General features: G+C 34.3%; 1 protein-coding gene across 21 annotated transcripts in view; it reads right to left on the bottom strand.

Moving 5' to 3' along the window:
- The window catches only part of LOC136843271 (protein abrupt-like), a 196,769-nt gene that overhangs the window by 71,147 nt on the left and 112,011 nt on the right, over positions 1–13,611 (bottom strand). For 15 of the 21 annotated variants that reach the window (XM_067111428.1, XM_067111430.1, XM_067111424.1 and 12 more), the window contains one exon: positions 12,104–12,166. In XM_067111428.1, the coding sequence (XP_066967529.1) occupies positions 12,104–12,166 (63 nt within the window). Of the gene's footprint in view, positions 1–3,314; positions 4,786–12,103; positions 12,167–13,611 lie in introns of those variants that run through there. The other 6 variants (XM_067111433.1, XM_067111440.1, XM_067111441.1 and 3 more) reach the window with 2 other exon arrangements.

The following is a 13,611-nucleotide window of genomic DNA, read 5'->3' on the forward strand; positions in this document are numbered from 1 at the left end:
TTGCACAATGTATACTTTCTTGTATATTTTTCCACAGTATGTTGTTCTATGATGTTCTGGAATTTATATGCAATACTGTTTGTTTACGAAGACCGTACAGACATACATGTGCATCCAATAACCAAATACCAGATATTGCATGAATAGTGGTGACAGAAACTGAAGACTTTGGTGAAAGGGTACACTTCTCTGAAGACTTTGGTGAAAGGGTAAACTTCTCTATCAAATTAAATATTTGACTTCATATACTATACGGTACTGTACAGTAGTTCCTGCTACTCAGTTCAGTATAACTTTGCATGACATTTTTTTTCTTTTCTTTTATGAGCATTTTATTCTGTGGAACTTGGCTCATAAAGCTAATGAAATTTTGGGCTTATTCAATCTTGAAAGAAAAAGTAATGCTTTTCAAATCTACAATGTTTGTTTATCTTTAATAACTCTCGTGCTTCTTGAGCACCTAACTTTAGGAAAGTACCCAAGACCATCTACTGCACAGTCCGTCATGATGTATGCTTTCTAGTACAATATATGCGAAAGGTATCTGAGACACTTTCTGTTGCTGTAAATCATCTCAGTTAACACATTAAGCTGGTAAAATCAGTCACCTTTGTTAGATGGTAACTGGTTAGTGTACTATGACTTTCAGATCATTACTTCAGATAATCAAACCAAACCAACAAACAAATTTATCAGGTCACAAGACTGGCCTGGAGGAAGAGCTATTTAAAAAAAAAAAAACAAATTACTCCAGTAAGGTTAATATGAATAAGTTGGGAATTCAGAACATTTTCTTAAGACTTGCATCCTATCAATTTTTGTTCGTTGACATTGGCAGCCACACAAAAATTCTTTTGAGAATAAAACTTTTCAAATACTGGGACTGGATCAAGAGGGCTGGTCATAAACCATATTTAGAGGGATCTGCTCAATTTCTGTGACAACATGGCGTCGCCATTTTTGTGCTGAAGACTGCCACATCCATTTATGGAAATTAGTTTGATCTGGTCATATCAGTTGCAGTTTTGGCTGCTTTATCTGCATTTCCTTTCTATTACACAGATTTAGCACTGGTCACTTTCATCATTCAATAATTTATAAAAAAAAAACAGCATTGGCTCAGCTGTGCAAAATTTTAGGGCATCCTTTTGCTGGTCTTATGGTTATGCTAAAATTCATAGAAATCACAAATTTTTGTGATTTTCTTTAAATTACCTTCACATCACATATGGCTACACATTATGGTTTATGGTTTTCTACAGGAAGGTGCTGCAGTGAACCCCAAATCAAAGTGATATTAGCTCCAACCAATACAGTATATAAGTACATGGTAACAGCTTTTTATCATATGCATACTGTGTTATGTTCTAATGTATAGGGAGTATCTTTAATTGAGTACTGTACTGGTATATACAGATATGATCAGATTATGATCTATTTCTGTATGTTATATTTTCACTTACAGGAAACACATTGTAACATTAAAATTCTGAAAACGGAGTTCTGATGGGAAACTTCTTGGCAATTATGGCATTTTTTCCATTTAGTTATAAACTACTTTGCCTGTTATCAAAACTGACCAAACTCAAAAAAGCGCCTTAAAAGAAAAGAAAAATCCAGTGTGACCTATTAACCTTACTTGCAAAGTTAAATTATTTGGGTGATTACATTTTGTATTCATTTTTTAGCAGCATCATCCTGCCTCTGGGATAAATGTAGGTTATCAATACATATATTGTATAATGGGTTAAAACCACTGCCAAATTTGAGTGAATATGTTTTCTAAGTACCTAGGAGAAAGTCTGAGATAGATTCTTTTCTCATAATCAGTAATTAATATTTTTTATCTTTACAGCCGCTTGCTTACAATAAATCCTCCCTTTTATATGTTCCGAGGGAAAATCTAAAATATTTTTAGTTTTGCAAAAAGACCCTATATATTAATTAGTCATTACAGCAGACATTCAAGAATTTAAGGCAGAATTCCCCTGAACAATAATAAAACTTGCAACTGCAGGGTACATCAGTAATCATCAGATTTAAAATCCTATCTATGTTGAAAGGTCAACAAGTCTAGCAAAATACTAGAATGATTACATTTTTTAACATATGAAATACAAGAAACTATGGATTTTACATCTATTAAATAACTACTTAAATTGTTTAAATATCGATACATTTGAGAATCATTGTCCAAAAGTCAGCAAAGGAAAAAATTCACAGATAAAAACTGTCTTCAAATATATCCGTGTTAATTCAATCTCTTCTTTTTCCTTCCAATACGATGGGTAGTTCCCTTATAATGTATTAAATCTTTTAATATCCAACTCACTACAAATACGTTACTGAATTGATTTCTAAAGAGCTTAAATTACTCCAAATATCAATAACTCAGCTCACTAGTTGATGATTGTTGACTATAAATGTGATAGCTACTGACTGAGTCATACTCCACTTACTGCATAAAGTTATATATATATATTTCATTTTGTATTTCAGACATCATGCATAAACATGAACTGGTTGGAATTTAATCAAAATGGCCCTAAAAATACTAACTATAACTGCCTCTTCAAACCAGTTATATTTACACTAAATAATCTACCTCTTCACTATAAACTGACCACAATATACATTCCTTTAACAATGCAGTACGGAACTAAATTCTGAAATTGTTAGAATGAACAACTGGATCGGTTTTGCAATTTAACAGAACTGGAATTAATTACTGATTTATATATGGACTCGTGGAGAAGCTTGCCATTTCAAATCTAGCTGTAAGATATTGCATCTTACTAAACAGGTTGTTCATTTGGGTTTAACAAAATTAATTCAAACTTCACCTAAGTAGGTACTCTAAGAACACACGCACAAATATTCCATCTACCAAATGAATACGCACGAAAATGACTGCTAACTACCTGAAATCCTCAAGTAAAAAGAAATTCAAAAGTTGTTAAATCACATACAGTACAACTGTGGCAAACAAAATTCTACAGGTAAGACAAAAATTTTGTAAAAATGTGAACAATTCTTCAGCAATTTACAGAGATATGTTCCCCATGTGTACTCAAAATTTCCAGAGAAATTATGGTTTAGTTTATCAAACATTTCAAAAATAAAATTTCCATTACTCCTCTTTCCCATTAACCTATATGTTCTCGAATAAAAATCCCTATCCTAAAGTTTGAGAAAATTTACAAAATATTCTTTCATATCATGGTATATATATGTAAACGATTTCATCCTGTACATCTACAGAATTGCTTTTAAACACATGAAACTGGACATAGAAAGGGAATAATAAATAATCCTTAGCAGTCATCATGATAACATTTATTATTGCCCTAAGTTTCGACATACCATTCACGGTTGGTAGCTGATAATGTAAGGTTTATAGGAACAACAATACCAACACTCTAAATATACTTTATATATATATAATATATTTATATATATATAGTTGAGTGGCAGGAAAGAAGTTGGGAGTCAAGAGATAATAATAACAAGCCTAAGGGAACTGTTGCCAGAAAGGTAATAATGATGGCAACTCAAATAAAGCAAAATATCACAGAGAACCAAAACGTGAAGAATTAATGAAGCATCACTGGGTACGGTACATTATTATCACATACAGGCAGTCTAATGACTAAATCAACTGACTAAAACCAAGCAATGATGCAAGAGGGAATTTTTCCATTGCTCTTATATTAACTCAAACAGACCAAAACGGAGTGTGTGTGTCCTTGAGAGGGGAGGGGTTATAGTAGAATAAATGTAATATGGGGGTGGGGTAATCTCGGACATGGCGCAGTGGTGTCGGCATAATATTTCTGACAGGGGCGCCTGCACTCCTCCATCTTTGGCTGGTGATCACAGAGTTAGTGCCAGGCCAAGTGGCACTGTCGCAACAACACAACAAATACAATTCTACATATGTAATGTCTCTATGTTCTAGTATCGCCTATTCATATCACAGTCAGTTGGAAGGGGGGTTGTTCAGATCGAGAGTGAACTCGGCTCGGTGCGCAGCTACAACGCCGGCAGCAGCAGCAGTGGCAGTAGTAGTAACAGTTCCAGGAACTGAAGAAGCCACTACAGCAGCTGTAGTTACGTGGTTAGGGCGACGGCAGCCCATCTTGGAGCGGTGCAGATGACGGTGGAGGTCCCATCGTCGGGAGAACACTTTGCCACAAGAGTGACAAGTATAAGTACCCTTGTGCACATGGCGGTGATGGTGGAGAGACATGGGGTGACGGAACACTTTGTGGCACTCTGGACATGGGTACAATTTTGTCTTGTACTCTGGTGAGGCATCTAGCCTGCTGCCATCCTCCCCTGCTTCTCCAGCAGTCATTAATCCAGCCATTTTATCAGAAGCTAAATCAAGGGCAACCTCAGGGTACACCAGACCAGAAGCTGCAGCTGCCACTGCCACTGCAGGATGGAACTTCACCTCAAATGTCTCCTTAGTATCTGTGGCAGCAACATGGTTAACAGGTGTCGTTGATATAGGTGTGGGAGATGGTTGTGGTTGTGGCTGTTGTTGTGGTTGTTGTTGTGGTTGCTGGTGGCTATTATGGTGAAGCTGTTGGTGGTGGTGGTGGTGGTGGTGTGGTTGGTGGTGGTGGTGATGAAGGTGTTGCTGCTGTGGTGGTTGTTGTTGTTGTTGTTGGAGATGGTGGTGGTGATGAAGCACTGGCGGATGAAGTGTTCCGTTGGCCTGGGGCAGAGGTGATCGCAGCGACAGGTTCAGAGCCTCACAGACAGCACCCCCGGGCGCTGCTGCGTAGGAGGAGAAGGAGAAGGAGAGGAGGATGCACGTTAAGTATCAATCAGTGGCCATTCTGGCATCATTACCAACACCGCCCTTCTATACCTTTATCAATCAGTACGACATGAGCATTATGATCACGTTTCCCAGCCAGATTTCCAAATTTTACAATGGCTCCTGAGTCAAAGTTGTACACTTGATGCAGGATGATTACTAAGCCTGGGCCATCCCAAGCCATCCTCAGCCACACACAGCCTTGTCAAACACCCGACCACCCAAACAAGCAGCAGCGAAAGGCTGCACAGGCCACAGCACACTGGCCAGTGCACAAGCCATGGTCCAAGCTAAGCCAATATATCTTCTTAACGCTGATGGCCAAAGTTAATTGGGCAGTCACTTGGCCACGTGGCCAAAGTTCCCTAAATGTCCAACTTGGTCCCTATACCCTACTCTCACCAACTATACTTAAGGCCCTGGACTACAGTACAGAGAGGAGCATGCACTAGACTCTGGACCACAGGTCATCCACATATCATCATCATCATCTTCATCAACATCATCATCATCATCAACATCATCATCATCTTCATCCCTTTATACCATAAATCACACCTTTTAGACCTGCAATCCATTGTCTACAAGATTCAAACAAACAAAAGGGATACTAGTTGGAAACCATCAGTTTCAAAGCATTATATTTATTTATGAAAAAAGTAACTGATGTTTTCTTCTTAATAAATGACAAATATAACATCATGCAGAACAAACAGGCACTGCCCTCCACAGCAGTATCAGTTTAAAAAAGCTAATCAACTACAAACTTTTAGAAGTAACACAATCTAGCATGATGATGGGTCAATTGGACTATCAAGAGTATACCCCAGGGTGCCTCCCTACACAACATAAGACACAAGCAGCTGCTTACCTACCATGAATATCTACAGCTTATTCACTGCCACTTAAAGATAAATGTACACAAATAATAACTCCCAAAATATAGAACAACAAACTCCACAGCACTCAACAACACACACACACACACACATACAATGCACTATCTAGCCTATAATTCCATCAACCAAAATTCTCTAGTTAAAAAAATAAAATACTAATAATTATAATTATAGATAAAGTGCAAAAATGTATACCAACCTACAGAAAACAAATCTTACCAAACAGATAACCTATATGATTTAATTCACTAACAAATTTTTATTTTAAACTTCATTTCTAACGTCTTTAAATTAAAAATGTTGGAAGGTAAAATCTTTCTGAATGCTGAATCCTGTAAGACATGAAAGCTGACTGACCTGACATTTAATAAGTGCACAATTAAGACCTGTAAGTATCCTACTGAACTTCACTGTCAACTAGTAAAAGATTCCCTTTTTATTTTTTCATACTATAATCACAGTCTACCCTACAAATCTAGCAGCACTTTGAGTACTACCCAAAATCATTGAATGAATGGTTACCCATACCTGATAGATTATGTTCTTTTCAATAAACTATACTGTACATTTTTCAGAAAGCATTAATTCACTAAAAATAAATATAGGTAATCATATTAAAGGTGAAATGCCTGTCATAACAGCAAACACTTTTTCTAGCAAGCTATCATTTATAAGATAAAAATGCTACAATCTCCATCTTGCTCTATTTCTCAATGTTATGTTAATGGATCAGCCTTTAAAAGCATAGTAAATCTAGGCGACTAGAGATACAAAACTGTTAGCAGATACGAAATTAGGAAAACTGTATGCAAAATGAAAAGCTGTCACCTTTGCAACGCAAGAATACAGGCCTAAAGAAGAAGTGTTGAAGGAAATGATGAGATAGTAACTTTTTCGCAATAAAAGCACCATGATTAAAACTTCTACTGAAATAAAACTGTCTTCCACTGTGAAACCTGCTTTTCTAAATCAAGTTCTAGTTCTAAGAAATAACTAGTCTCCTCATGAATATTGAAAAGTAAGATACCCCTAACTGAACATGAAACAGAGAATTCTACTATCATATATCATCATCACTAAATAACCTTATTATTCTTCACCTAACAGCCCATGGAAAGTTTAAGAAAAAAAATTTAAATTAATTTCATCTGAATACTTTTCATTTTGGGATTATCCAATTACTCTATATTACCTTTGTTAAACTAAAAACGTAAGTTTTACATATCAAAAACATACCCCTTAGGCAACCCCATGAGTTACAAATTTTAACTCAGTGGTCTAATTAAACTGCCTAATTATAACTACTTATAATTAGAGAAAAATGGAACAATCAACTTCAAAATCAGAGAATCAGAAAAAATTATAATAAGAGAAAAACAAAACAAGCAACCTTTATTTCCACAATTGCCATAGCAAGAATTATTACCCATGAAGAAAATTTGAAAAAATAACTAAATAATCCCCACATAACTGATTTAAAAGCAAAAAATCTAACCAGTAGAACACTGCAGTAACTGCAAAAAATATGCAATAATATATAAAAAAGATATTCACTTAACCTCGACTATCCCGCAAAAAATCACTTTCAATACTTTTGGCCTAGAAAATCATTCTGACCGTTCCCTAAATGGCTCAAGATTTTAAAACCTCTAAAGAGTATCTATGATGACCAATTTCATACTACACTATAGGTTAAATCTGAAAAGGCCCTAAAATACAAAGCAAATACCACCACATATAGGAACCCTATCTTTGAGAGAGAGAGAGAGAGAGAGAGAGAGAGAGAGAGAGAGAGAGAGAGAGAGAGAGAGAGAGAGAGAGAGAGAGAGAGAGAGAGAGAGAGAGAGAGAATCATTTTTATAAAGATGATCACAAAACCTTAGAACTGATAAGTTTTGAAGGGACAACTAAAGAAATAGAATGAATCTTATCTGCAGAGCAATGTACAAGAAAGAGAGGGACTAACAGCATCTATTCAACTTTCAAATAATGATGATCACAATAACTGATCAACCGATCAATTATATTTAGTCTATTTGCTAAACCACAGTCTCAGATTCTCAACAGCACACATCTTCTCAATTAACGAAAACAGAAAATTAAAACTTTTTCCAATGATCAAAAAGAAAATGAGCAAACTATTATGTAACTTTCGATGGCATTGCCACCTACAATGGCATCCTATTGCCTATTTAAAGCAAAATACTAGTGCGTCAATAAAGGTACTCTACTCATCATATATGAAGTAATGTAATCTCAAAATGAATTAGGAACCAACAAGCAGAGGTGACCTAGCTATAAAACTGAATAGTTCAATGTGCAAGACAAAACATAATGTTCTGGCAGAGCAGCATGTAATAAAGGGACTCACCTCATTTTGATGTTTTACTTTACAATACTTTCAAAGCTATTCTGAAGAGATGTGAGATACATATCCTGTGCTAAATGCATTAGTGAGATGACTGCAGGTACAAACTGCCATCATTTATAGTTTACATAGTCTAAAGATGCAAAATTATTTTTGTAGTGTTTTAACTAATTTGTGTGTTGAGAACAGCTCTAAGATTTATACCGTATTCAAATACAAGTGCAAGATCCGTAAAAAGATGTCCCATGGGGAAATATGGGAAACAAAAGCAGCCACTGCCCTGAGTACAATTTACATTATTTTTCTAAACAGTAACAGCAATGTGCCCAATTCTAGAAGGGAAAACTAGAAATGATTTACATGATGGAATGTCCTGGTTAAAATGCACCATTCTAGATTAAAATTGAACAAGAATAAAAGAAAATTAATATGAAACAGCATTACAGAAATGGTCAACAAGAGAATAAGAACAGAAAGGTAACTACAATACTTAGAATAAAAAAAAAGTATATTGTGCACGGATAACATGAAGGTATCAGAGCATAGCTCATTGTTAAGACTCCACAAGCATTATCCAGCAACATCTAAATAATGAATTGGCAATTCATATAATTACACAAAATTGGAAAAGCAATATTCATTTTAACACAATAATTATACCCAGTGTATTTACACGTTAAGTCAGGGGGCTTCAGTGCTCTTTGTAATTACTAAATATTCATTTATAATGAAAATTTATGTCTTTAGCAGAATATGAACTCTCCTGGGTATGTTTCATAATTGTAACTCTTGCAGAGAGAGAGAGAGAGAGAGAGAGAGAGAGAGAGAGAGAGAGAGAGAGAGAGAGAGAGAGAGAGAGAGAGAGAGAGAGAGAGAGAGAGAGAGAGAGAGAGAGCAAAACAATATTGCATTAAAATAGGGAATAATTTAAAAGGTTACTGAGAAGGGCACAATTTACATGGGAAATGACATTAAATCAGTCCCATCACCATTCTAAAATAAAATAAAATGCAAGCATAACTAAAGGTTACAGGCTGACTGTGAGTGAATTTCAAAATGAATCTGTCATGAACTAAAAAAAATAAAAATAAACTCTAGAAAAATAAAAAGACCACTAGAGACAATGATGACATACACAACGGAAACGTATCACTTCAAAAGTTACTTTATCAGCAAGTATAAGGGATCAGAGGGCTCAACATATGAAGTATTGTGAGAAAGTCAGTGAACAACTAATAAAATCAACTGCAGAATACATGAAACTTGCACTTGTATACCTAAAATGTGCCTATAGAAGAATCCTGGATATGATGGAAGTTCTCTCTTTGGACAAATACTGTATATCTGAAGCTCATAAGGTTTAAAGCAAGATATAGATACAAAAATTGGTGCTTTTTCTGTTATTTTCTCATCATTGTTAAGGTTAATTTCTGCTTGTAAGCTACTGAACAGATCCCTTGTGCATGCATGCACAATTACATCGTAAGTAATCCTGATGCACATACAAAAGTCAATGCAAAAGCTAAAGATTGAAAAAGAACTAACAAGCCAAATCCATAGCAAGAAGTATTAAAACTATGCACCCTTGTACACGACAGATCAGCAGTTATACCTCATGGAGTCAGGGTAAAAGCACACATTCAGATATTTCCCACACCTTAGCATATGCAAAACATCCTCATTTATCACCACCCTAACAGCAGGCAAAATACAAACTATGCACATCTTATTTCCTCACCTACATTGTTACCAGGAATTAGAAGCTAATGCATGTGTACATGTAGCTCCAGGCTCAGGTAGAGATATCCCCCTCAATCAAAATAAAAAATTGACCCATACAGGAACAGCTCAAACGTGTTCATAACGCTCCATTACTGATGTACACAATTTAGCAAAAGACAAAATAAAAAAATAAATAAAATAAATATACCATAAAGACCATTCCATTTGACAAAAAAAATTCAACAATTGTTAAAAAAGTTTTACTTTCTGGAAAGATCTACATTCAAATGCTAATCTGCAATTTTTCACTTGAACTTTAAACTAATGGAGTATGAGTCTTTATGGTTAGCAGACTTTGTTGCAGAATACACTGCTGAATATCTCTAAATCAAGACAATAAGATAATAGATGGTGGTGGTAGTGGCAGCCATATGGGTAAACTCTCCTAAACTCACTTTTGACATCATCATCATAATTAAAAAACAAAATGACTTTTCCTTTCAATATACTGAATACTACTTTATATCACATTAAACTAAATCAAGGTCATTGTAAGAAGGATATACAGTAAAATAGCAATGAAAGGGTCATAAAATTACAAGAACACACATTTTAATCACAAAAAAGAAATTTAAATGAAGATCAAGATCCTTATCATCAAGAGAGACAGAGGCTATAGATAAAGCAGGTAGAGAGAGTTAAGCCAAATACAACTCTATACAAGTTACGTTACCATGAGGAACATGAAATGGAATCACAGACAACTTCAAAACAAAATATTAAGGAAGACAAAATCAAATATTACAGTCATGGAACAAGAATAGAAGCAGAAAATTAAATCAGAAGAAAACACTTGTACAGAAAAATGAAAACAAACGAAGCATAATAACTATAAGATAATTTAGTGTCATTTGTATTTTAAACCTACTGTACTTAAGATCAGATTAATTAATAGAAAGATTATTCCAAATATGGAACCTGTTAAACAGGAAGATACTAGACTGGGAAGCACCTACACACTAAAGACAAATATTATTCATTGAAACAAAGAAGCGCATAAGATACAAAACCTATCTGATGGGAGTAAAGCAAAGCAATATTGCAAATAGTATGTATGGCAATGAGGTTTTCAAAGAAGAACCTTTGGGCACTTCAAAAATTCTTGCCTTCTATTTTATATGGATTATCAAAATTATTGGTAAAAGTTGTAAAAATGAACAAATTAACATGTGATAATTTACAATAAGATTCAGATTACTTTAATGAAAATACACTAATGTAATGACTAAAGTTGTACCTCACTTTAACAGACACCTGGGGGATTTAAGATGTATATGTCTGTTATTCAACAACAGACTTGTGACAGAGAATTTTGTTCTCAGTGGACTAACTGCTTTTACAAACTGAGGTTAAATCAAAATATTTTAAGCTTCTACTAACAGCTGAATATACAAAGAATTGCAGCAGCATTTTCTGCGAGTAATTAATATTATTAATAACCTCACCCCTTAAAAGGATGACAAACCACAATATTTTATTTACTGTACACCAAGTACCACTCAAAAGTAAATATAATTTTAGCCTAATTCCTGGCATGCTTTAACCATATACTATACTGCAATATACTTGAGAACTAATTGATAAATTCCTGTTTTATAGCATACAGCTTGTATATAGTAAAACTGCTTCTTTGGGGTCCATTAAAGGGAGGTATTTGTTATGAATCTTGCTGGCATTGCTATATAAAATTATGAAAAATACAAAACCTTGTAAATCAAAATATTGTATGGAATACTTAATTCATATCACTAACAGGAATCTAGAGCAAAGATAAATAAATTCTAATTCTGAAAAACCACTTATGCAACTGAAATTTCAAAAGTTGACGTAGTTACTATATTGGCCTAATAACCACTGTGCAAGAGAGAGAGAGAGAGAGAGAGAGAGAGAGAGAGAGAGAGAGTATTTCTAGATAAGTGTAAAAGCTGAATAACATATTAAGTAATGATATATAAAAGAATATCGCCATAACTGTTCAGACTACTCTTAATGCAATAAGAAATAAATGAAGATGACTGATAACAGACAATACTCAAATAAAAAAGAACAGAAATTTAGCTGGCAAAGATTTGAAGAGGAACAAACAAGACGAGAGAAAGAATTCCCTGTATTCTTAATGAGATATAAAATCAACCAGTGAAACAGAAATGACTTAAGGGATAATTTGTTGATAAGACTGACAGACATGGTGGAGGGCAGGCTTGTTAAATTATGTATAGTACTCACCCCCTGATTCATGAGGCCCTACAGAGTCTTGATTTCCTGCTGCTCCTGACGGCCCTGGCAAGGCTGGTAGAAAGACAAGTGATCAGAGCAGGTTTACCTATTATTACATGATTAAATCACACTGCATAAAGAGCCTCAATATATGAATAAACAAATGGACATTTCCATATTTCCTTAACTTTATTAAATGGTATAAAAAATTACCACCCTTTCATGTCAGCACGGAGCAGAATTAAAAACAAAATGGTCTGCAGAAGTATTCGGTAATTTATATATAAAAAACTCAAGATAGTTGGACAAAAGTTAACGGATGACAATAAACAGTACATATAGTTATTAAAATACTGCATATTACTGATTTGTTTGTTTTCAAACTAACTATAAAATTATTATTGTTCTTAAGAGTAAAAACTACATTGTAAGGTGCTAATACAAAAATATTTCACCAAATAAATAATGTACTGGTGCACTGGTTAAACTAAAACTCAACAAAAATAAAACTTCATTGACTGATCAATCGTAAAATAATCCAACCCTTATGATTTGCTGCTCAGAATTATTATTATATACAACCCTTGGAGATCCTCAATTTTTACAATACCTGATGTTTACTTTGACTTCAAAACTTAATTTTCACAGCAATTTATTATCAAATTATTTAATAAGATCCCTAAGACAACACATCATCTGCTGCAACGAACTTTTAGTCCAATATTTGCAAGACTTCATTCTATCAAGAGAGATTATGGTATTAATGTAATATTATTCAGACAATTTATATTCCACTACTGAGATATTATTGTCTAAAAATCAGTACCCTTCGGTGAGCTTTTACATTAACTATAATATATTAAGAGGATCTCAAATTCATCTGTGGCAAATAACTCATAGATCATCTTTGAATATAGCAATGTTCCTTTATCATTTGCTGTAAATTTACATTTACATTTCACAGTATAAAGCTGGTTGTGGTGTTGTTTTGAATCCAATTATATGTGCTTACATTGTACCATGTTCTAAAATGGAAAAACAAGGTAATGTTTAAATTGTATCATGTTCCAAAATGGAAAAACAAAGGTGGTGCTTAAAGTGTATCATGTTCCAAAATGGAAAAACAAAGATAAAAAGTCAAAATTACTCAAAGTTTACCAAAACTTTTCAATGGATGACACCACTGGAATTTTAACAACTGGAAATAAGAAGAAATAATTTACCATTGAAATATCACATCATTAATACTGCTTTGTTCAGTGATTTCTTTTTCCTGCAACAGTATTCACACATCAGACAACTGTTGACAAAAGAAATCATGTTCAGCCATGTCCTACTTAGTATTTCAACCAGGAATTTGTACTATTCCCTTAATGCCTATGGCTCTTACAAATTAGTGAACACTTTCTTCTCTTCGAGTAAAAATCCTCTAGGAAAAAGGGGGTGGGGAGTAGAGCTTACAGCGTGCTTTGTATGGCATACCTTTAACAGCACTGAACATTATTTGCAAGGTCCAT

Source organism: Macrobrachium rosenbergii, chromosome 11 (genome assembly GCF_040412425.1).
Source record: "Macrobrachium rosenbergii isolate ZJJX-2024 chromosome 11, ASM4041242v1, whole genome shotgun sequence".
NCBI lineage: Eukaryota > Metazoa > Arthropoda > Malacostraca > Decapoda > Palaemonidae > Macrobrachium > Macrobrachium rosenbergii.